This window comes from Pelodiscus sinensis, chromosome 5 (assembly GCF_052426305.1).
Source record: "Pelodiscus sinensis isolate ZL-2025 chromosome 5, ASM5242630v1, whole genome shotgun sequence".
Taxonomy (NCBI): domain Eukaryota; kingdom Metazoa; phylum Chordata; order Testudines; family Trionychidae; genus Pelodiscus; species Pelodiscus sinensis.
The window spans coordinates 106,934,183-106,959,306 of record NC_143056.1 but is presented as its reverse complement, the minus strand read 5'-3'; the positions used below and the strand labels follow the sequence as shown (position 1 = coordinate 106,959,306).

General features: G+C 46.0%; 1 protein-coding gene across 10 annotated transcripts in view; it reads right to left on the bottom strand.

Moving 5' to 3' along the window:
- SBF2 (SET binding factor 2) overlaps positions 1-25,124 on the bottom strand; it is a 639,223-nt gene that overhangs the window by 2,435 nt on the left and 611,664 nt on the right. For all 10 annotated transcript variants that reach the window (XM_006129312.5, XM_006129315.5, XM_006129314.5 and 7 more), the window contains 5 exons: positions 20,937-21,164; positions 11,982-12,086; positions 7,328-7,521; positions 4,462-4,549; positions 20-151 (listed from right to left, as the gene is read on the bottom strand). In XM_006129312.5, the coding sequence (XP_006129374.2) occupies positions 20-151; positions 4,462-4,549; positions 7,328-7,521; positions 11,982-12,086; positions 20,937-21,164 (747 nt within the window). The remainder of the gene's footprint in view (positions 1-19; positions 152-4,461; positions 4,550-7,327; positions 7,522-11,981; positions 12,087-20,936; positions 21,165-25,124) is intronic.

The window sequence follows — 25,124 nt, the reverse complement described above, 5'->3', positions numbered from 1 at the left end:
CAGCAAATGATATACATACATCAAAAAATGCTTTTTCACTAGCATGCTTTGGGGCACCAATTGTTGGAGATGCAGGGATCACTGTTTCAACTTCTGCAAGATCAATGTGTCCCTTACAGCTTGTGTCCTCCCCAGAGTCATAGTATCTCAGCTGGAACACAAAAGAGAAAACAAATCAACCAAATGCAATGTATAAACCAATACACAGACAAATGCACTATTTGGGGCCAGATCCTTGTGCTCATTGTTTCTATGCCTGGCACAGAATTTCAGGTTTTGAGGGTGGGAAAAAGTGCCTTTAAGTCTCCTTTGTGTGCCCTCATTGTGGGGCACTTAACTTTGGGCTGGTTCTGAGGAGACACTTGCAAAAACCTGAGATCTGCAATAAACTGAACAAACTGCTTACAATGGCAAATGGACAGTCTAAGAGCTGGCATCCACAGGCAGTAGGCATGTCCAAATAACACCTTGTACTGGGAATTTTGGAATTGACAAAGAAGCTCCTACAGTATCAGTATACCACCTTGTGGTCGGCCACACTGGGGAAATCTTCAAGTGGCCAGACTTGCTGCTTTTATAGCAGCTTTGCACTGTGGGACAAGTATGAAGCTACACCAGCATCTGGCCCTTTGAATCAAGGGAATAACTCTGCGTATGTCTACACTACAAAGTTAGTTTGAACTAGCGGAGTGCTTAGTTCGAACTAGATAATCTTCATTCCACGAGGATTAAGCCTAGTTCGAACTTACTAGGGCTGTGTAGCCCCTTAATTCGAACTAGTGGGAGGCTAGCCCTTCCCAGCTTTCCCTGGTGGCCACTCTGGCCAACACCAGGGAAACTCTACTGCCCCCCTCCTGGCCCCGGACCCCTTAAAGGGGCAGGGGCTGGCTACGGTGCCCGTGCCAGGTGCAAGCCTGCCAGCACCCAGCCAGCAGACCCTGCACCTGGCACGGATCGAGCCACCCACCCGATGCCCCCCAGCCCTCCCCCTCTTCCCGGGACCAGGCTGGCGGCTCCCGGGAGCTTGCCCGGGACCGCAAGAGGCGGGCACCCGCCTGGGCTAGTGCGGACATCGTGGACCTCGTCCACGACCTCCGCACTAGGCACAGGAAAGTGGCCGTCTTGGGCAGGAGAGCTGCCAGCCTGGCCACCCAGAAGCAGGTGTGCATGAAAATCAAGGTGGTCCACTGAGACCCCCGACCCTGAGCCCTGAGCTTACAATGGCCGTACTGGGTCAGACCAAAGGTCCATCTAGCCCAGTAGCCTGTCTGCCGACAGCGGCCAACCCTAGGGACCCTGGAGGGGATGGACTGAAGACAGTGACCAAGCCATTTGTCTCGTGCCAACCCTCTCCAGCCTTCCACAAACTTTGGGCAGGGACACCACTCTTACCCCCTGGCTAATAGCACTCCATGGACCCAACCTCCATGACTTGATCTCACTTCCCTTCAAACTCTGTTCTAGTTGTAGCCTTCATAGCCTCCTGCAGCAAGGAGTTCCACAGGTTGACTCTTTGCTTTGTGAAGAACAACTTTCTCTTACTAGTTTGAAGCCTGCTACCCATTCCTTTCCTTTGGTGTCCTCTAGTCCTTCTTTATGGGAACTAATGAAGAACTTTTCTGTATGCACCCTCTCCACCCAACTCCTGTTTTTAGAGACCTCTATCCTGTCCCCCCTCCGTCTCCTCTTTTCTAAGCTGAAAAGTCCCAGTCTCTTTAGCCTCTCTTCATATGGGACCTGTTCTCAACCCCTGATCATTTTAGTTGCCCTCCCCTCTCCCAGCCTCTCTCTTCCCCTCTCCCACCTCCTTTTCCCAGTCTCCCCCAGTTTTGTTCAATAAAGACAGATTCCATTTTTGAACACAATTGTCCTTTATTTTGTACATCAAGAAGAGGGGCTTGGGAAGGGTAAGTGGAAGGAGGTGAGGGAGGAATGGGGTACGCGCCCCTGAAGAGGAGGACTGGGCTGGCTCTGCGGTCTTTTGGTGTGGAAGCTCTCCTGCAGCCCCCCAATTGCCCCCTCTCCCCAGATGGCAGCCTGCGGCAAGTGCAGCCGGGCTGATGGCTGAGTGGTGTGATGTGCCCAGTGTGGGTACTCCGGGCACTCCAAGCCAGGACTGCTTTGCAAGCGGGACACCCCTGAGAACTGTCTGTCCGGGGTGGGGGTCAGGACCCTTTAAGCACAGCCCTCGGCTAGCCTGAGACAGCATCTCCACGCTCTAAGTCCTCCTCTGATGCCCTGCCGGCATTGCTTCCGGCCATCCTTAAGCCCGGTTCAGGGTCCACTTAATGTGGACATGCTAGTTCGAATTAGCAAAACGCTAATTCAAACTAGTTTTTTAGTCTGGATCCGTTAGTTCGAATTAGCTTAGTTCGAATTAACTAATTCGAACTAAGTTAGTTCGAATTAACGTTGTAGTGTAGACGTACCCTCTGATGTGAGAATTCAGGCTTTTCTGACAATACTTCACTGGCCATTTTCTGGAAACTAATGAAGGATCATTCAACATGTGTTGAACCCAAGAGTTTGTATTTCCTGAACTTCAAAAAGAATTTGAAAGAGATGAGAAAAATTCAGATATAATGTAGGTAATTATAGACTACTTATAAAGTAGACATTTTCATAGTCTATAATTAGTGGTTTAATGAAGCTTTGCTACAAAGACATTGTGGATTCAATGATAACCACTCCACTAAATTATCCGCAGTATTCAAACTGTTCCACAAAAGAAAATCCAGTATTGATCTATTAAAAACACCAATTCACCCTTACACATTGAATGTAAAAAGTAAAGACAAAACCTTCTGACAAAGGAAAAGGAAAAAGGAGTTTTTCCAGATCAGATTTACTCTGTTGCCTGACCCATAGTACTTCTTCCATATTGACCCGTGCCACTTCCCGCAGCTCCCACTGACTGTAAACAGTGAATCGTGGCCAATAGGAGCTGCAAGCTACTCTACCTGTGGCCATACAGGTAAATGCCACGCCAGCGGCCTACCGGGGGCTAACCCTGATTAAACTATGTCCAGCCTGCAGGCTGCCTATTGTCCATCTCTATATTACGGCAATCCTCATGTAGTTTAATTTACAATGTTTACTGGAGTCCAATTTATCTGCACAGGATAGGTTTCATGAAAATGAATATGAAGGGAAATGCTCAAAGAACGAATAAACGAGTCATAAAATGCAAGCTTGGAATGTATAATGACTACTGCAATTTGGAAAAGGGCTGATTGAAATAATTTTGCTCCCAGCTCCAAAATTACCCCTCAGATTTCTATCTGCATGCTGGGCAATGCTTTCTGGATTCTTGGACTCTTCATTTCAGAGAGTTTTTGGTTTCTTTGACTGCTTAAGAGTTAACACGGCTCACACAGAAAGGCATGGGTGTAACCCTAACCCTAACCCTAACCCTAACCCTAACCCTAACCCTAGCCCTTCCCAGACCGCCAGCCATGGCCTCACCCACACTCCACCCCCAGAACGCCCGCTGTAGCCATTCTGGGGGCAGAGTGTTGCTGCTCCCAGTGCCCGCCCTATGCTCCGGGACGGGGGCAGGAGGCTGTAGATGCTTGGCCTCCTCCCTCCCCAGTGCTCTGGAGACTGGGGAGGCAGAGGCTGTGCACTCTCCTCCCTCCTGGTGCTCTGGGGACCGAGGCGGCATGGACTATGCGTGTTTACTCTCTCCCCTTTTGTTCTCCTCCCTCTGGTGGAGGGGGAACGCATGGTTGGTGTTCTGCCTCATCTCCTCCTCTCACTGTGGTGGGGGGCTGGCCTCAGCAGAGGGGGCAGGGCTCTAGGTGGGGCTGGGAGTCCTGCCTCCCCCAGCTACAGCTGCACCGACTGCCCATACAAAAAGGCTAGCATAATGCCTGACACTGACCAATAATATGGCAAGTTTGCTTCTTTGTTGGCCAATATACTGCCATTTTCAACTGCAAACTCCTTGATGTAGGGATTTTTTCTGTAAAGTGTAAACCAGCAAACAGGGTTTGCACTCTGCAAATACTAGACTACTACCAGTTCATGGAGTTTCTTTATAAATATACACTAGATTGCTATCTCTGTTTTAAAACAAAACTGTTACCTTCACAGTGACTATAAAGTGTATCACACATGCTGTTATTGAAATGGTATGTACCGCTGCACTTGCAAATTATCATTACTAATCATTTCTACTAGGACAGGTAAGAACTGGAAAAGGTTACCAAGCGAGGTTATGAAATCCCTGTCACTGAAGGTTTTTAAGAGCAAGGCAGAGAAACACCAGTCCGAGATTATCTAGGTATATTTGTCCTGTATCACAACTGGGATATGGCTTTGATGACTGATTTCTTCCAGCCCTACCTTTCTAGTACAGTATGATTACTTGTACTATTTGTCAATCTATTTCTATATGCTTATTAAGGAAAACTGTTATAAGTTATAATATAAGAATTCAGTTTGCTAAAAACATTTTACCTGGTGTTTTGTCACATCCAGTACAAACCAACGGGGTTTCCAACCTTTTAACAAAGCTCCTCTTTTGTAAAGTGTACCTTCAAAAGACCTTGAACAGAAGATTATGCATATTACCAAAAAGGTTTAGTACTAGCATTTTGATTTCATAGCCTCAGTACTATGGAGAAATAAGGCATAGAATTGTCTGAAACTATGCAGGAATCACCTAACTACAGTATTATAAATCAATGTTAAACACTTAAAACGTGTATTGCTCGGAGCTGCAGGCCCACTGATCAGCAGAGTAATTTCCCACTGTGTCCAGGTACTGAAATAGACTTAAAGATACCATGGTTGCCTCACATCAAATGCTTTGTTTTGCTTTTCTGTATTAACAGTAACATTATTCTGACTCTGCACATTACAGATTATATTTTCTTAGTGGCCAAAAGCTAAACTATTCAATAACTGTCTAGGTATGGTCCAGACATGCCTGGACTTGCATTCTCCAAATACATGGACTAAGAGTATAAAACAAAACACAGAGACCCATCTTGGCTTTTTCTCCTCCCTTACGTGTGTTGCAAACAACAAGGATGCTCAGAAAACCAAAGACTCCAACAGAGGAGACTAGTCCAGATTTCAAGGGTGAAAGCTGTGTACCATAAGCTGCAATATCTAGTGAGGTGAGAAAAAATGCTTAATCTAGTTGTGGCCCAATCTAATAGGGTTGAGAGTTTCGACTGTGTGCTTATATTTTCTTTTCTTCTGACGAGCACTCTGACTTTTGCCTATCCACTTATAGTAACTTAAAATCTACCTTGTGTAGTCAATAAACTTGTTTTATTGTTTATCTTTACCAGTGAGTTTTCCTGAAGTGTTTGGTTAATTTGCTTAGGTTTATAAAGGCTGTTGTGTATCCACTTTCCCTTGATGAATTGGTGAACCAATTAATAACGTGCAAAATGTATACAGGCAGTCTCCGACTTACGTGGATCCGACTTATGTCGGATCCCTACATACGAACGGGGCTTTTCTTGCCCCGGAGGAGGGGGGGGGCGGGACCGCCCAGATGCACTGCGGTCCCGCCACCCGCGTCCTCCGCGGCGAGAAAAGCTGCTCCGTGTCTCCCTGGTCTGCTGGGGGGGGGGGGGGCAGCTAGTGCGGCCTCCCCACCCCCCACAGGAGACCAGGCTTTTCTCACCGCGGAGGACGCGGGCGGTCCTGCTGTCCGCATCCTCCGTGGCAAGAAAAGCCGCTCCTCATCTCCCTAGTCTGCTGGGGGGGGGGGGGGGGGGGGCAGCAGACCAGGGAGACACGGAGCAAAGCCGCGGAGGACGCGGGCGGCAGGACCGGCGCGTCTCAGCGGTCCCGCCGCCCGCGTCTCCCTGGTCTGCTGGGGGGAGTGGGCAGAGCTAGTGCGCCCCCCCAGCAGACCAGGCTTTTCTCGCCGCGGAGGACACCGCCGCCCATGTCCTCTGCGGCGAGAAAAGCCGTTCCGTGTCTCCGTGGTCTGTTGGGGGGGCCTCCGCGGCTTTGTTCCCTGGCCCCCACAGCACACCAGGGAGACGCGGAGCGGCTTTTCTCGCCACGGAGGACGCGGGTGGCAGGACCGCCCGTGTCCTTTGCGGCGAGAAAAGCCTGGTCTGCGGGGGGGGGGGGGGCGCAGTAGCTAGCTAGTGCACCCCCCCCCCCCAGCAGACCAGGCTTTTCTTGCCGACGCCTGGGGTAGAGCAGCTGGGGCGCTGCCGGGTTGGTCCCGCAACGCCGCTACTGGGCGCTACTGGACTAACCCGGCAGCACCCCAGCTGCTCTACCCCAGGCGTCCCCAAGTCAGCCGCTGCTGAAACTGACCAGCGGCTGACTACAGGAAGCCCGAGGCAGAGCTGCTCTGCCTCGGGCTTCCTGTAGTCAGCCGCTGTTCAATTTCAGCAGGGCTGACTTGGGAACGCTTGGGGTAGAGCAGCTCGGGTGCTGCCGGGTTGGTCCCCGCAGCGCTGAGGTGCGGCGCTGGGGGCGCTGCGGGGACCTACCGGGCAGTGCCCCAGCTGCTCTGTCCCGGGCATCCAGATTCAGCCGCTGTTGAAACTGATCAGCAGCTCTGCCTCGGGCTTCCTGCAGTCAGCCGCTGGTCAGTTTCAACAGCAGCTGAATCTGGACACCAGTTCTGACTAACATACAAATTCAACTTAAGAACAAACCTACAGTCCCTATCTTGTACATAACCCGGGGACTGCCTGTATTCCTGATGTACAAGGCCGGGAGGGTTTTGGCTGATGCCTTTCTCCATGAAGTTGATATATTTATGCAATCTAGCTGGGTGCAGGATGCCACATATGGCTGCACTGAGTGGCAACAGCACCTAGGGGGTTTGCCGCTTATCACTAGCAAAGCATTGAGAAAGACAGCTCAGATTGGAGAGAGTTAAGGGTGCACAGCGGATCCAGAGTTCAAGGCTTCACCCCAACGATCCCATCACAATCTGCACTCAAGAAAAGCCCAGGATCTGAAGGTCAGGACTGAGATAGCAGACCTATAGGGGAAGCTTGTTTGATATCTTTCCCTTCATCCCTGAATCTCAGGAATATTATTAACTCCTCACTTGCATGAACACATAATTGACCCAAAATATTTTTTAATATAGAAGAAAGGGAAAAGCAATTGAGTAGAATAAAGACTTTGGAAGAACAGTAGAAAGGTAGCAGAGAATTCCATGTCTAGGAATATTCTACTTTTTACTATTAGGGCAGATATATTCACAATTCTATGCATTCACCGCTGTTCTATCACTCGTTTGACGCCCTGGATTATGACAAAAAACAGTTTTCTAAATCACTTTCCTACTTAAAACGAGGACTCAGCAATACCCAGAAATTAGTCAGTTTACCTATTCTCATCATTCTTGGATGTGAACTGATTGTACAGTGTGGTTGCTCGTCTGTCCACTCCATTAGAGGCAGAGATGCTGGCATTTTGTTCATCACCCAGACCACTGTCTGGTAGATGCAGCAAAGATCTCTTCTGATAGGAATGTGGATTAGGAGATGATATCCCTGATGAGCCAGAAGCATGTCTTCGTGGCTAAAAAGGAAGATAAATGAGAACGTTTGAGAGAGAGGCTTAGCCAAGTTCAGAACTTAGAATTTTTCTAAAATGTGACTACCCGCTGAATTAATTAAGAGAACTGCTAAAATTAATACATTATAAATAATATTACAGCAAAAACAAACAAAAAGCCCTAAACCACAAAATTCACAACTATGTTGCTAACCCCCACAGTCCATAATTTGCATTTAATGTTTTAATAGTAGAGAACTGTAGTTTGTTTCAAAAGACTTCTGTATTTTTACTAAATATATTCAAGAACATACAGCATATTGTGAAATATTAAAAAACTATTAATATAAAATAAATTAAATTATATTTTATAATGCCACTGCCTTTTAAAAAATAGTGTTTGATCATAATTTGGCTAATTAGGAAAAATTGGTAATGAGCTTCCCAGTCATTATTCCAAATTAGTGAGAAAACTATTGTTTATTCCTTCTAATTATTTTCCACAGTGTTAGCTGAAAAGTGCTTTGAACAGTTCAGAAGCTGATGTTTAAATTTTATTTGGGTAGAGCTAATTTTCAGGTTTTAACATGGTAAATTGTGTTGATTGTGGCATCATTTTAGAAATATAACTTAGATTTAAATAAATCTACAATTAAAGGTCATTGTACTCTGATATAATGGATCCTTAGGTTTTATTGGTGTGTTTTGATTAATTTTTAGATGGCACCGCTACTGCAGGTAGACAGTTGAGTACTTCAAAAATGATTAGTTAAAACATTTGTTTTTATTCCCAGGAATCCTGGTAAGGATAAAAATGACTGTAAAAGGTATGGATTATTTTTGTTTTAGATTTTTTTGAGCTCACATAAAACACTGCATATGTTTTAAAATAAATAATTTGCTCTCAGAGATTTGTCTACTTTCTAAGAGTATGTCTACACTACAGCGCTAATTCGAAATAACTTAGTTCGAATTAGTTAATTCGAACTAAGCTAATTCGAACTAATGCGTCTAGAACTAAAAACTAGTTCGAATTAGCGTTTTGCTAATTCGAACTAGCATGTCCACATTAAGTGGACCCTGAACAGGGCTTAAGGATGGCCGGAAGCAGTGCCGGCAGGGCATCAGAGGAGGATTTAGAGCGTGGAGATGCTGTCTCAGGCTAGCCGAGGGCTGCGCTTAAAGGGTCCCAACCCCCACCCCGGACAGACAGTTCTCAGGGGTGCCCCACTTGCAAAGCAGTCCTGGCTTGGAGTGCCCGGACTATCCACACTGGGCACATCACACCGCTCGGCCATCAGCCCGGCTGCACTTGCTGCATGCTGCCATCTGGGGAGAGAGGGAAATTGGGGGGCTGCAGGAGAGCTTCCACCCCCAGAAGCCCACAGAGCCAGCCCAGTCCTCCCCATCGGGGGCTCGTACCCCATTCCTCCCTCACCTCCTTCCACTTACCCTTCCCTAGCCCCTTTTCTTGATGTACAAAATAAAGGACAATTATGTTCAAAAATGGAATCTGTCTTTATTGAACAAAACTGGGGGAGACTAGAAAAAGGAGGTGGGAGAGGGGAAGAGAGAGGCTGGGAGAGGGGAGGGCAACTAAAATGATCAGGGGTTGGGAACAGGTCCCATATGAAGAGAGGCTAAAGAGACTGGGACTTTTCAGCTTAGAAAAGAGGAGACAGAGGGGGGACAGGATAGAGGTCTCTAAAAGCAGGAGTTGGGTGGAGAGGGTGCATACAGAAAAGTTCTTCATTAGTTCCCATAAAGAAGGACTAGAGGACACCAAAGGAAAGGAATGGGTAGCAGGCTTCAAACTAGTAAGAGAAAGTTGTTCTTCACAAAGCAAAGAGTCAACCTGTGGAACTCCTTGCTGCAGGAGGCTGTGAAGGCTAGAACTAGAACAGAGTTTAAAGGGAAGTGAGATCAAGTCATGGAGGTTGGGTCCATGGAGTGGTATTAGCCAGGGGGTAGAAGTGGTGTACCTGCCCAAGGTTTGTGGAAGGCTGGAGAGGGATGGCACGAGACAAATGGCTTGGTCACTGTCTTCAGTCCATCCTCTCCAGGGTCCCTAGTGTTGGCCGCTGTCGGCAGATACGCTACTGGGCTAGATGGACCTTTGGTCTGACCCAGGACGGCCATTGTAAGCTCAGGGCTCAGGGTCGGGGGTCTCAGTGGACCCCCTTGATTCTCTTGCACACCTGCTCCTGGGTGGCCAGGCTGGCAGCTCTCCTGCCCTAGACGGCCACTTTCCTGTGCCTAGTGCGGAGATCGTGGACGAGGTCCACAATGTCTGCACTAGCCCAGGCGGGTGCCCGCCTCTTGCGGTCCCAGGCAAGCTCCCGGGAGCCGCCAGCCTGGTCCCGGGAAGAGGGGTAGGGCTGGGGAGCATCGGGTGGGTGGCTCAATCCGTGCCAGGTGCAGGGTCTGCTGGCTGGGTGCTGGCAGGCTTGCACCTGGCACGGGCACCGTAGCCAGCCCGTGCCCCTTTAAGGGGTCCAGGGCCGGGAGGGGGGCAGACGAGTTTCCCTGGTGTTGGCCAGAGTGGGCACCAGGGAAACCTGGGGAGGGCTAGCCTCCCACTAGTTCGAATTAAGGGGCTACACACCCCTTAATTCGAACTAGCTAGTTCGAACTAAGCTTAATCCTCGTAAAATGAGGTTTACCTAGTTCGAACTAAGAGCTCCGCTATTTCGAATTAAGTTCGAACTAACGGAGCGCTAGTGTAGCGCCTATCAAAGTTAATTCGAACTAACGTCCATTAGTTCGAATTAACTTTGTAGTGTAGACAGACCCTAAAAGAATTAATTGTTTTTGCTGAATCTCTAAGTAAATACTTTAAGAGACAAGAAAAAATGACTTATCCATAATTCAGCTTCTCGGATCTGACAGAATTTTTACTTTTGTGCCCTAGCTCCTTTGTGCATGACTGGCAGAATGCCAGCAGTTCTTAAAAAATTGACTCCCTTGAGGGCAGTGGCAGTAGCAGAGTAGAGCATGAGGTAAGACCTTTACTAGGGTATGTCTACACTACCCCGCTAGTTCGAACTAGGAGGGTAATGTATGCATACCGCACTTGCAAATGAAGCCCGGGATTTGAATTTCCCGGGCTTCATTTGCATAAGCGGGGCGCCGCCATTTTTAAAACCCCGCTGGTTCGAATCCCGGGCTTCATTTGCAAGTGCGGTATGCCTACATTACCCCGCTAGTTCGAACTAGCGGGGTAGTGTAGACATACCCCTAGATATTTTGTTTGGTCCCCTGAAGGGTATGAATGCTATCCTCCAAATATTATAGTCAGGGTGTAATGTGCTATGTCAAATAGGGGGCTTGGCTTATGCTCTGTTCTGTTCCAGCTACCCACAAGGAGGAAGGGGGACTGTTTTGGAAGCAGTGGGAGATCCCAAAGTCTAGAACCAAAGATCCAAGAATCAAAAACTGAGAACCTGGTGAATGGTACAAAGCTTTTGTAGTGTTATGCTAAAGACTCATTTTCAGAGTCAGTTATGCTCTTGAACAGAAGATACGCAATATTAAACATAAGCAATGATTGAAAGTAAATATAAGCCTATAGTAGATGAAATTGTGTATGGTGGATAAAGTGCTTAACTATGCACATTTTATAGTTATATTCAATACTCCCACCCAACTATTTAACATTTCCACCTAAAATATATTTGCCACTGTTTGACTTGGTTTTAATTAATTGCTAAACCCCAAAAATGTGTTCAGGAATCTATAATATGTAGAAGATCAGTTCCTCACCTGGTGTAATTAACCATCTGTTGTAAAATATATTGAAAGCCTGGATATTGAAAGGCTGATTATAATGTATGGAGTCAAAACCAAATGTATACATGTGAGTAATCCCATTGACATCCATGGAACTACTCCCATAAGCAAGTTACTCATATGTAAATGTTTGCAGGATCAGGCTCCAAGAAGCTTTATAAATATCTAATTGCTTTATAGTTATGTGCTTTCAACATACAGAAGTAGTAAATATGATACGAATACATATTTTCTGCATGCAGCAATACAAAGCCAGCAGCATGGGGAATACCACATTCTGTTTTTAGAAAGCAATATTTCAACAAATACAGTTATTTTGTCACTCCTCCAGATAGTCTTTATAGCTGAAATTGATTTATTATTAGACTCATAGATTTTAATGCCAGACTGGACCATCATGATCATGATTATCCAGTCCGACCTACTGCACATTGCAGGCCACAGAACCTCACTTATCCTCTCCTGTAATACATTAGACCCAGAATTTCTCACTGAGTAACTGAATTATTCAAATCAAGTTACGGAGCATCGACCATTTATACCAGTTTTAAATGCAAGTGACCTGTGCCCTATCCTGCGGAGGAAAATGAAAAACCTGCATGGTCTTTTCCAATCTGATTGGGGGGAAAATTCCTACCCAATATGGTGATCGATTGCACATGAGCACTTCAGCATTGGATGCTTCTACCACTTACATTGTCTTGTCTCGTGTCATCTTTACGATTCACGGTGAGCCTTTCCCACAAGAGCTGCCATCTTTCTGGGCTTTGATTTAATTTATTCTCCAGTCTTTCGATTTCCTGAAATCAACAAACAGTGTTTCCTGAGGATAAACATTTCAGGCTAAAATAAACACACAAATTCCATTTCCACTTGTCAGGACAGAAATACAACAATGCCAAGAACTGTATATAATTTATAAAACTATTTACAAAGTGCAAATCCAATGCTGTGATATTAGCATTGAGCATTGCCAAAATTAATGTAGCATGGTTTATAAGAAGTGATATCAAAATGTATAAAAAGAGAAACTGAAACAAAGACTTATTTGATTTAGATTCCAAACTGTAACAACATGTTCTTGTTGTGAAATTTAGGAATATAACTTTTCTTGGTAGCTTCCAGTTAAGAATATTTCCTGTTAATAAAATAATACATGAAAAATTAAGTAATTGGTTTATAGTTATTTGTGAAGCAGCCTAAATATAGCAGAGATACATATGCTCTCCCTATCATGGCACTTTTTCCTCCTGTATTTTCATTGCTTTCAAAAGTAACACCCTCAGAAAACATGATTCCTAGTGAATCGTACTAAAGAAGTATCTCTGCTTGATTAAGAGATCTCAAGGCAACAGAAAATTGCTTTATGACAATGATCTTCAGCTTCTACATAAAAGCCTACTGAAACCCGAAGGCTGTGTCTAGACTAACAAGTTTTTCCGCAAAAGCAGCTGCTTTTGTGGAAAAGCTTGCCAGCTGTCTACACTGGCCGCTTCAATTTCCGCAAGAACACTGACTTCCTACTGTCTGAAATCAGTGCTTCTTGCGGAAATACTATGCTGCTCCCGTTCGGGCAAAAGTCCTTTTGCGCAAAGCTTTTGCGCAAAAGGGCCAGTGTAGACAGCTCAGATTTGTTTTGCGCAAAAAAGTCCCGATCGCGAAAATAGCGACTGGGGCTTTTTTGTGCAAAAGCGTGTCTAGATTGGCACGGACGCTTTTCCGCAAAAAGTGCTTTTGCGGAAAAGCATCCGTGCCAATCTAGATGCTCTTTTCCGCAAATGCTTTTAATGGAAAACTTTTCCGTTAAAAGCATTTGCAGAAAATCATGCCAGTCTAGATGTAACCCAAATGTTTATTTTCTAAGCAGGCTTTCTTTAAATATATTTCCATATAGTGAATTTCTATTTTACCATATGCTTAATATAGATTTAACCATATTCTCTAATGCTGTGGTGTCCAACCAGTTCTGAAGCAATAGCCACTATAGTAGCAAACTCATCATGGCCTCCATATGTCTCGAAAGATGGTGGGATGCAGCATTAAACTGGTCACTTTTTGCAATGTTTTGTGTGGCTCAATAGACCAATACGAGAAAGGCATGTTCGGCTGCAGTAGGTACAACTTCATGCTGTAGTAGTGTCAGCTGTTATCATCTGCTCTTTCCTCTTCATTCTTTTCGGCTACGTCTACACTGGCCCCTTTTCTGGAAGGGGCATGTTAATTTCAGAAGCCGTAATAGGGAAATCCGCGGGGGATTTAAATATCCCCCGCGGCATTTAAATAAAAATGTCTGCCGCTTTTTTCCGGCTTTTAAAAAAGCCGGAAAAGAGCGTCTACACTGGCCCCGATCCTCCGGAAAAAAAGCCCTTTTCCGGTGGATCTTATTCCTACTTTGAAGTGGCCAGTGTAGACGTAGCCTTCTTGTTCTAGCAAACTATAGCAGTAGCAAATTAGCCACACTCAACCAGCCAAATAGCCACACTGTTAAAGACAAACAGCCACCCTCAACTGGCCAAATTGCCACTTGTGGCTAGTGGCTAGCATCTTGGACACCACAGCTCTAAGGGATATTGGTACATTAGAATGTTAGTTTTCCAGTAGATCATGAATACTGGAAGGAATCACAAATGACAACATTTTCTAAAGATAGAAAAAGATTTTGACCAGAAAATTAGCTAAACTGACCAGACATGGCCTTCATAAATCAGCAGCTACCTCTGGTTTGGTAAAATTCATGAAGCAGTTGCTAAACTAAATTGTGAATGCTGAACCAAGAATTAAAAATATGTATTTCAATTAAATGTAAAAACACTGATAATGTCTAATAAGGTACAAACAATTTCTTCTAAATTCTCCTGAGAGAAGGGACACAAAAAAACTTGAAGGTATAGCCAACTCATTAAATGTGACCTACCTCTCTGAACCAAAATAGAAGATTATACACCAGAGTTGCATACACACACTAAAAGACAAATAAATTAATATAGGACTTTCTTCTTGCTGGCTTTTTTACTGGCATGGACTTTCTCATTCAGAGATACCAGAGGCAAGGCCAAACATTCAATGTGAGCCAAGCAGAGGCCTGGTCTGCAGGTAAAAGTTAGACTGACTTAGCTATATCACTCAGCATGGGAAAGATCAACAACCCGTAGCCATGCCAGGGCTGGTGACATCTTCCAGGTGTCTGGGTAAGGCCTGTTAGTTTGACATCTGTAGTATGCAAGGTCTTGGAAAAAATGTTGAAGGAGAAAGTAGTTAGGGACATTGAGGTTAATGGCAATTGGGACAAATTACAACATGGTTTTACAAAAGGCCAGAGCAAAGCCTCAGAAGCGCGGGACCCCGCCATGGCTGCGGGTTTGCTCGCGGTGACCCTGGTCTGCTGGGGACCGTCTCCAGCAGACCAGGGGCACCGCAAGCAAAGCGGGTCTAGCGCCAGAGCAAAGCCTCAGAGGCGAGGCACCCCGCCACTGCGGCTTTGCTCCCCGTGTCCCTGGTCTGCTGGGGAGGGGGGCGCAGCTAGTGTGCCCCCCCCAGCAGACCAGGCTTTTGTTGTGGACCCTGGGGCAGAGCAACTGGGGCGCTGCCGGTTGGTCCCGCAGCGCCGCTCTGGGTACTTCTGGACCAACCCGGCAGCACCCCAGCTGCTCTGCCCCAGGCGTCCTGATTCAGCCGCTGCTGGTCAGTTTCAGCAGCAGCTGAATCAGGACCCTGGGGCAGAGCAGCTGGGGTGCTGCTGGGTTGGTCCAGTAGCGCCAAGGAGCCGCGCTACTGGAGCAACCCAGCAGCACCCCAGCTGCTCTGCCCCAGGCGTCCCCAAGTCAGCCGCTGCTGAAACTGACCAGCGCTGACTACAGGAAGCCCGAGGCACAGTTGCTCTGCCCCGGGCTTCCTGGAATCAGCGGCTGATCAGTTTCAGCAGCAGCTGACTTGGGGTTCTTAAGTTGAATCTGTATGTAAGTCAGAACTGGCGGTCAGTTTCAGCAGCGGCTGAATCTGGACGCCAGTTCCGACTTACATACAGATTCAATTTAAGAACAAACCTACTGTCCCTATCTTGTACGTAACCCGGGGACTGCCTGTACCTCGATTTCAGTAAGGCATTTGATACAGTACCTCATGGGAATTATTGGTTAAATTGGAAAAGATGGGGATCAAAATGAAAATTGAGAGGTGGATAAGGAACTGGTTAAAGGGGAGTTTACAGCAAGTCATACTGAAAGGTGAACTGTCAGGCTGGAGAGAAGTTACTAGCGGAGTTATTCAGGGATCAGTTCTGGGACCATTGTTATTTAATCTTTTTATTACTGACCTCCGCACTAAAAGTGGGAGTGTGATAATAAAGTTTGCGAATGACACAAAGTTGGAAGGTATTGCCAATTCAGAAAAGGATCGGGATATCATACAGGAAGATCTGGATGATCTTCTAAATTGGAGTAATAGTAATAGGATGAAATTTAATAGTGAGAAGTGTAAGGTTATGCATTTAGGGATTAATAACAAGAATATTAGTTATAAGCTGGGGACACATCACTTGGAACTAACAGAAGAGGAGAAGGACCTCGGAGTCCTGGTTGATCACAGGATGACTATGAGCCGGCAATGTGACATGGCCGTGAAAAAGGCTAATACGGTTTTGGGATGCATTAGGTGAGGTATTTACAGTAGACATAAGGGCTAGGTCTAGACTGGCCACAAATTCCGGAAAAGGGATGCAAATCAGGTAAGTCAGCATAGGGAAATCCGCGGGGGATTTAAATATCCCCTGTGGATTTAAATAAACATGTCCGCCGCTTTTTTTCTGGCTTGGGGAAAAGCCGGAAAAAAAGCGTCTAGACTGGCGCGATCCTCCGGAATAAATCCTTTTCTGGAGGATCTCTTATTCCTACTTTCAAAAAAAAGCGGCGGACATGTTTATTTAAATCCGCGGGGGATATTTAAATCTCCCGCGGATTTCCCTATGCTGACTTACCTGATTTGCATCCCTTTTCCGGAATTTGTGGCAAGTCTAGACGTAGCCAAGGAGGTGTTAGCATTGTTATATAAAGCATTGGTGAAACCTCATTTGGAATACTGTGTGCAGTTCTAGTCTCCCATGTTTAAGAAGGATGAATTCAAACTGGAACAGGTACAAAGAAGGGCCACTAGGATGATTTAAGGAATGGAAAACCTGTCTTATGAAAGGAGAATCAAGGAACTTGGCTTGTTTTCATTAACCAAAAGAAGGCTGAGGGGAGACATGATTGCACTCTTTAAATATATTAGAGGGATAAATGCCAGGGAGGGAGAGGAATTATTTAAGCTTAATACCAATGTGGACATAAGTACAAATGGATATAAACTGGCTATTAGGAACTTTAGACTCGAAATTAGGTGAAGGTTTCTAACCATCAGAGGAGTGAAGTTCTGGAACAGCCTTCCAAGGGAAGTAGTGGGGGCAAAAGACCTATCTGGCTTCAAGATTAAGCTAGATGGGATTATGAAGGGGATGGTTTGATGAGATAACATGATCTTGGCAATTAATTGACCTTTCACTATCAGTGGTAAATAGGCCAATGGTGGGAAGATAGGAGTTACTATAGAGAACTTTTTTCTGGGGGTATGTCTACACTACCCCGCTAGTTCAAACTAGGAGGGTAATGTAGGCATACCGCACTTGCAAATGAAGCCCGGGATTTGAATTTCCTGGGCTTCATTTGCATAAGTGGGGAGCCGCCATTTTTAAAACCCTGCTGGTTCGAACCTCGTGCAGCGCGGCTACACGGGGCTACACGGGGCTCGAACTAGGTAGTTCGGACTAGGCTTCCTATTCCGAACTACCGGTATACCTGAGGTGTTCGGAATAGGAAGCCTAGTCCGAACTACCTAGTTCGAGCCCCGTGTAGCCGCACTGCACGGCGTTCGAACCAGCGGGGTTTTAAAAATGGCGGCTCCCCGCTTATGCAAATGAAGCCCGGGAAATTCAAATCCCGGGCTTCATTTGCAAGTGCGGTATGCCTACATTACCCCACTAGTTCGAACTAGCGGGGTAGTGTAGACATACCCTGGGTGTCTGGTTGGTGAGTATTGCCCACGTGCTCAGGGTTTAGCTGATCGCCATATTTAGGGTCGGGAAGGAATTTTCCTCCAGGGTAGATTGGCAGAGGCCCTGGAGGTTTTTTGCCTTCCTCTGTAGCATGGGGGACGGGTCACTTGTGGGAGGATTCTCTGCATCTTGGGGTCTTTAAACCAGCGTTTGAGGACTTCAATATCTGAGATATAGGTGAGTAGTGGGTGGGTGAGATCCTGTGGCCTGCACTGTGTAGGGGGTCAGACTAGATGATCATAATGGTCCCTTCTGATCTTAAAGTCTATGAGTCTATGTGTTAGTGGGGAGGGGGTCGGCATAAGGCCTTGTGGAAGATGCAGGGTCTCAGACTGAATGGAGATAAGGATGGGGACTAGCTTCTCACAATCAGCCTTAAGGGCTGCCTGGACTGTGCCACACAGAACTTCCGCAGTGCTTTAAAGGGCAGCTGCCCTCTTTACCTCCCTGCCCCACTCCCTCCTGGTGGCCCAGCGCTCTGCTAACCCAACTGTTGATGTAGGTGCAGCTAGATCGACGGAAGAATGTTTCTGCCAACCTACAACCACTGCTTGGGAATGTAGTGTTCCAACCCTAGTAGAAAAGCCCCTTCTACTGGTATCGGCCATGTCTAGGCTATGGGGTTATGCCAGCACATATAACACACAGAGCTATGCCAATATAGTATCTATAGTGTAGATGTGGCCGTAGTCTTCATTTGCTTATCCACTTTTACTTCCAGGCTGTTGATCACAAAGGGTACATCTACACAGTATTGAATGTCTACACTGCAAGCCATTATTTCGAAATAATGTTGAGCTGGAGGATTTCTTACTCCTGGGTAAACCTCATTTCATGAGGAGTAAGGGAAGTTGAAGGAAGAGTTTACTATTGACAGTTGAATTCAGCTAGAACACCATAACTTTGTGTAAGATTTTCGACTGACTTTCTGAACCCACATCTCTTGGGGTATGTCTACACTACAAAGTTAATTCGAACTAACAGCCGTTAGTTTGAATTAACTTTCATAGGTGCTACACAGACAAATCGCTAGTTCGAACTTAATTCGAACTAGCGGAGCGCTTAATTCGAACTAGGTAAACCTCATTCTACGCCTAGTTCGAATTAAGTAGTTCGAATTAAGGGCTGTGTAGCCACTTAATTTGAACTAGTGGGAAGCTAGCCCATCCCAGCTTGCCCTGGTGGCCACTCTGGGCCAAACCAGGGAAACTCTTCTGCCCCCCTCCCGGCCCCGGAGCCCTTAAAGGGGCACGGGCTGGCTACGGTGCCTGTGCCAGGTGCAAGCCTGCCAGCACCCAGCCAGCAGACCCTGCACCTGGCACGGCATGAGCCAGCCACCCGCTGCCACCCAGCCCTCCCCCTCTTCCCGGGACCAGACTGGCGGCTCCCAGGAGCCTACCCGGGGCTGCAAGAGGCGGGCGCTCACCTGGTCTAGTGTGGACATCGTGGACCTCATCGAAGTTTGGGGGGAAGCCTCCAACGTCCACGACCTCCACACTAGGCACAGGAAAGTGGCCGTCTAGGGCAGGATAGCTGCCAGCCTGGCCACCCAGGAGCAGGTTTGCATGAAAATCAAGGTGGTCGAGTGAGACCCCGACCCTGAGCCCTGAGATTAGAACATAAAAACATAAGAATTGCCGTACTGGGTCAGACCAAAGGTCCATCTAGCCCAGTAGCCTGTCTGCCGACAGCAGCCAACACTGGGTACCCTGGAGGGGATGGACTGAAGACAATGACCAAGTCATTTGTCTCGTGCCATCCATCTCCAGCCTTCCACAAACAGAGGCCAGGGACACCATTTCTACCCCCTGGCTAATAGCACTCCATGGACCCAATCTCCATGAATTTATCTCACTTCTCTTTAAACTCTGTTCTAGTTCTAGCCTTCACAGCCTCCTGCAGCAAGGAGTTCCACAGGTTGACTATTTGCTTTGTGAAGAAAAACTTTCTGTTATTAGTTTGAAGCCTGCTACCCCTTCCTTTCCTTTGGTGTCCTCTAGTCCTTCTATTATGGGAACTAATGAAGAACTTTTCTTTATGCACCCTCTCCACACCACTCATGCTTTCATAGACCTCTATCATATCCCCCCTCAGGGTATGTCTACACTACCCCGCTAGTTCGAACTAGCGGGGTAATGTAGGCATACCGCACTTGCAAATGAAGCCCGGGATTTGAATTTCCCAGGCTTCATTTGCATAAACCGGGCGCCGCCATTTTTTAATCCCGGCTAGTTTGAACCCCGTGCCGCGCGGCTACACGCGGCACGGAGTAGCTAGTTTGTATTAGGCTTCCTAATCCGAACTAGCTGTACTCCTCATTCCACGAGGAGTACAACTAGTTCGGATTAGAAGCCTAATCGAACTAGCTACTCTGTGCCGCGTGTAGCTGCGCGGCACGGGGTTCGAACTAGCCGGGATTTAAAAATGGCGGCACCCGGCTTATGCAAATGAAGCCTGGGAAATTCAAATCCCGGGCTTCATTTGCAAGTGCGGTATGCCTACATTACCCCGCTAGTTCGAACTAGCGGGGTAGTGTAGACATACCCTCAGTCTCCTCTTTTCTAAGCTGAAAAGTCCCAGTCTCTTTAGCCTCTCTTCATATGGGACCTGTTCCAACCCCCTGATCATTTTAGTTGCCCTTTTCTGAACCTTTTCCAAGGCCAAAGTATCTTTTCTGGGGTGAGGAGATCACATCTGTACACAGTACTGAAGATATGGCGTACCATAGTTTGATACGTCCCCTCCTCTTTCTTCCCCTGGCTTCCCCCTTCCAGCTCCCTCCTCCCAGGTTTCCTCCTCCCCTCTTCTCTTTTCCCCTCTCCCACCTCCTTTTCCCAGTCTCCCCGAGTTTTGTTCAATAAAAAGAGTTTCTATTTTTGAACACACATGTCCTTTATTTTGTACATCCGGAAGGGGGGCTAGAGAGGGGTAAGTGTAAGGAGGTGAGGGAGGAATGGGGTACGAGGAATGGGGCTCCTCGGGGTGGATGCTCTCCTGCAGCCCCCCGATTGACCCCCCCTTGGATAGCAGCCTGCGGCAAGTGCAGCCGGGCTGATGGCCGAGTGCTGTGATGTGCCGAGTGTGGGCATTCAGGGCACTCCAAGCCAGGACTGCTTTGCTGTCCCTCATCGAGTTAGACAAGCGAGCGGGGAACCCCTGAGAACTGTCTGTCAGGGGTGGGGGTCGGGTCCCTTTAAGCACAGCCCTCGGCTAGCCTGAGACAACAGCTCCACGCTCTAAGTCCTAATTGGATACCCTGCCGGCACTGCTTCCGGCCATCCTTAACCTCGGTTCAGGGTCCACTCAATGTGGACATTTTGCTAATTTGAACTAGTTTTTAGGTCTAGATGCACTAGTTCGAATTAGCTTAGTTTGAATTAACTAATTCGAACTAAGTTAGTTCGAATTAGTGCTGTCGTGTAGACATACCCTTGGAGACTAAACCAATTATTTTTTTACCCAATACTTGCTTTTACAGCACATCTACAAGGCAATGATTAGCATGGATATGAATTTGATAAGTAATAAACTGCAGCATTCTGTCTTTGTTAGCATCTATACTTACAATCAAGAGGCAGGTGATTGCATCAGGTTGCACTTTGCTAACAACATCGTAGCATGGCCACACTATTTTTCTCTTACTCTGGGGACCATCCTTTTGGTCAGCTTCGTCCGAAGTGTTGCATTTTGCAGTGACTATGGTCCAGTCATAGGAAGGACCTGTGGCCAAGGTCTCTTCCATATAGTAATCCCACTTTTTGAGGCTGGAGATATTTACACTTGGTTTTAATGCCTGTTTGGAATAAAGCCCAATAAACTAGTTTCACACGGAAATTCAGTTTCCAAGTTTTCATCAATACAAATCCAATACTTTGCATTTTACAGACTAATCTCCTGAATGTAACAAGGCATTGCAATTGTTGTGTGCTTGATCTGGATTTGCCATTTTCTGTACATGACTCTGGGATACAACTCAAAAGAAGATGTCAGACCAAGGGGAAAAAATAGTTACCTCACAGTAACTGTGCTTCTTCAAAATACATTGTCCATGTAATAAGCAGCTAGTGGAGTGCATGGACACCATACTCTTGAATTCAGATTCTTTTGGCCAGCAGTATCATTTGCAGGCAGGTCTGCACTGAGTGTCCTAGCACCTCTCACCCAAGGGCATAAAGTGGGTGGTGAGCTAAATGCTCCTCAGTGCCTTTGCCAAAATACAATTTAGAACTCATAGGACAATACAGTGGCAGACTGGCTGTGGAATATGTGTGGACAACTCCTATCAACAAACCACAGTTACTGTAAGACATGTAATCATTTCTTCTTGCTTGTCCAAATATATATTCTACTGTTGGTGATTAAAAAGCAGTGATCTCATCACAGGAGTCAGGTGTTAGGAATCTGCCTAAACAGTGATTGTCAGACAACCCTACGGAAATGGACATGTAAAGGGCTTTTGACGGTCATTATTTAGGTACCTAAAATAGATGACAGATCTAGATCCCTTAGTAATGCTGCATTAGCTCATTTACTAAACCCAAAGTAGCTGGCTTACATGGTTCTGTAAGAAGCTACTTGAGCTTTTGTGGAGCGAGTATGAGTTAGCTATTTCATGGTACAATTTCATGTATTCAGAAATGGAACTAGAAAGTTTCTGCATTGATATGGCCTGACCCATGGTCATAAATTACAAAGAATCTGGGGGATATCTGAAATGGCTTAGTCCTAGTCATATGCTCTGCATGCAAGATGGGAAGGTAGCCTGCCCTTTCCATAAATAGGCAGATGTATTACTTGGTTCAGCTAGAAGTTGGGGAAGAATTTTGGGTTAGGTCTCAAGATGACTCCAACTTCATGAAAACTTGCAGATGGAGGTCTGGACATGAAAGCATGTAGCTCCTCTACCCTTTTAGCAAATATCACTGCAACATAAAAAGGAATAGACCTGCATAAGGACATTCATTAATCTAGCTATCATAGGGTATGAAAATGCCAAATGGAAGGTGGACTGCTGAGATGGCTGTGAAGTGGATCCTCCAGCAGATCATAAATAGCTCAGAGCTCTTTATGGGCAGAAGGTCAGATATCTGGGTGTTCAGTGGCAACAACTGGTATGTTGAGCTCAGACAAGTGAAGCTGTTTCCTTGCCTGAGCAGATCAGCCTCACAGAGTCCTTTTTACTTTGGATAAGATTATTTTGTATCTCAGTTGAACAGGTTTGCTCTACTTACGCTAACTGGCCAACATTCATGCCATTAGGTGCAAGAAAGAGGAATCTTAGTGGAGAACCTGTCCTCAGCTTTGGCATAGCACCTCTGGGTGCAGAGGTAACTGACTCAGAAGTTGAATGAGGAGATTCCTTAGGCCTGAGAACTGGAACTGCCTTTGCTATGCTCATATTATGAAGATGATCATGCTGGGTAAGTCTTGCCTGAATTTCCTGAGAACTCATAAGATCAATGAAACTAGAGGATAAACATATATAAGGCCTGAAAACCAGTGGACCAGGAATTCATTGGACAGAAATACTTGTCTTTGCCCTCCTTTGGACAAGAACTTGTGGCATTTTTTCTTTCAGTGGTGGCAAAGCTGTCTATAGTTGAATGACCCCACTTGATAAACATACCATACATAACAGTTTTCTTTACTAACCACTCATGGTCACATGCAACTGTCTCCTGGGGTGATCTGGGGTGCAATTCTGGTAGGTGTACAGCAAGTATTGTACTCCAAATATTGTAATTCCATCGATTTGCTATTTCTTGACATACAGCACATGTAAACCACCACATAAAGGCAGTGAAAAGACACACATCTCCCCTGAGTGACATGATTATCTTGACAGGTGAAGGCTCTTCCATTGGCATACATCTTCACCAGATGAGCTGCAGCAGTGCCAACGTAACACTGTCAAATAGACGTGCCCACAGAGAGATGGATCTTGCTTCCCCCTTGTTTGTTTATGTAATATATTACTATGCTTCAGCTGGGATGAGGTTTACCTGGGTGGTCGACAAATACCTTTGATGTCGCCATCCGCGCATCCAGACTATCAGCTGATCAGCTGTTTGTGGGCGCAGCGCGGCAGCCATGTAAATTTAAATGAAGCGGCGATTATTTAAATCGCCGCTTCATTTTCCTATGTCTGGTAGCCTAATCTACATGCCTCTGGCGACAGAGGCATGTAGTCTAGACGTACCCTATTACTGAAGTCTAGGTATATCACGTCCACTGCTTCTTCCTTATCCACAAGGCTTGTTATCCTATCAAAGAAAACTATCAGATTAGTTTGACATGATTTATTCTTTACATATCCATGGTGGCTGTTACCTATCACCATCTTATCTTCCAGATGTTTGCAGATGGATCCTTAATTACTTGCTCCATTATCTTCCCTGGCACAGAAGTTAAACTGACTGGTCTGTAGTTTCCTGGGTTGTTTTTATTCCCCTTTTTATAGATAGGCACTATATTTGCCCTTTTCCAGTCATCTGGAATCTCTCCCAACTTCCATGAGTTTTCAAAGATGATAGCTAAAGGCTCAGATACTTCCTCTATCAGCCCTTTGCGTATTCTAGGACGCATTCCATCAGGCCCTGGTGACTTGCAGACATCTAACATTTTAAAGTAATTTTTAACTTGTTCTTTTATTTTAACTTCTAAACCTACCCCATTTCCACAAGCATTCACTATGTTAGGCAACCCATCTCCATCCGTCTTCTTGACAAAAACTGAAACAAAGAAGTCATTAAGCACCTCTGCCATTTCCAAGATTTCTGTTACTGTATAGATGTCTTCCATCAGTGGAGGTATATGTCACAAAAGTATTTTATATTAATGATGGAGAGAGATCTATTACAGGAGTCCTGGAAGACCTGTGTCTCATACCCTGGTTATGGTTGTTGGGCTGACATAGGAAGATTGATCATCCTTACCTGCAATAAAGGTATAGTCTGGAATGCTGAATTAAAGATGTGCAGAAAGCCATGCGCCCTAGGAGTCTGAAACAAATTCTTACACAAATCTCATGTTGAGCAAACAAGTGCTTGGCCAGACTGCCTATGGCTTGGAATCTTTCTCAGGGCAGATAGGTCAACTGCCTCTTGAAATACTATTCTTTGAATAAGAACTATATGGATATCCTATTGTTTACTTTTAATCCTAAAGAGGCAAAAAGTTATGGAGTTTATTGTATGGAGTCAGGCACCTTCTCCTGGGACTTCTAAGTATGGATGAACCCAGACTCTTTGTTTCTTGAGATAAGCTGCCATTATCACTAGAATTTTGGCTCAGATTTCTAAATAAAGGTATTTAGGCACCACACTCTCAGTCTGACTTACAAACCTAAGTTTCAATTAAAAAAAAAAAGTTTCATCAGGCACTTAGGACCCTAAGTCTCATTGACAGTCAATGAGATTTAGGCTTATAATTCAGTTAGGGATTAAAATGCTGAGCAGACCAATGCCCAAATACTTTTAAAAATCAGACATATTCACAAGTCTGGCCACAGGCACTGGCTTCCTTATTGCCCTAGGAGTACTCATCCTCCACTTTGCCCAGGCCCTGCCTCTACTCCACCCTTTCACCGAAGACCCACCCCCATTCTACTTCTTCCTACCTCCGACTCTACTCCCTCACCCGAGGGCGCACTCCTTGCCCACCTCCTCTTCTAGCTTTGGAGTAGGTTGTTTCCTTCTTAGAGCTCATTGTCTGGGATAATAATAATGCGTTCTAGACTCCCTCTTTGAAACAT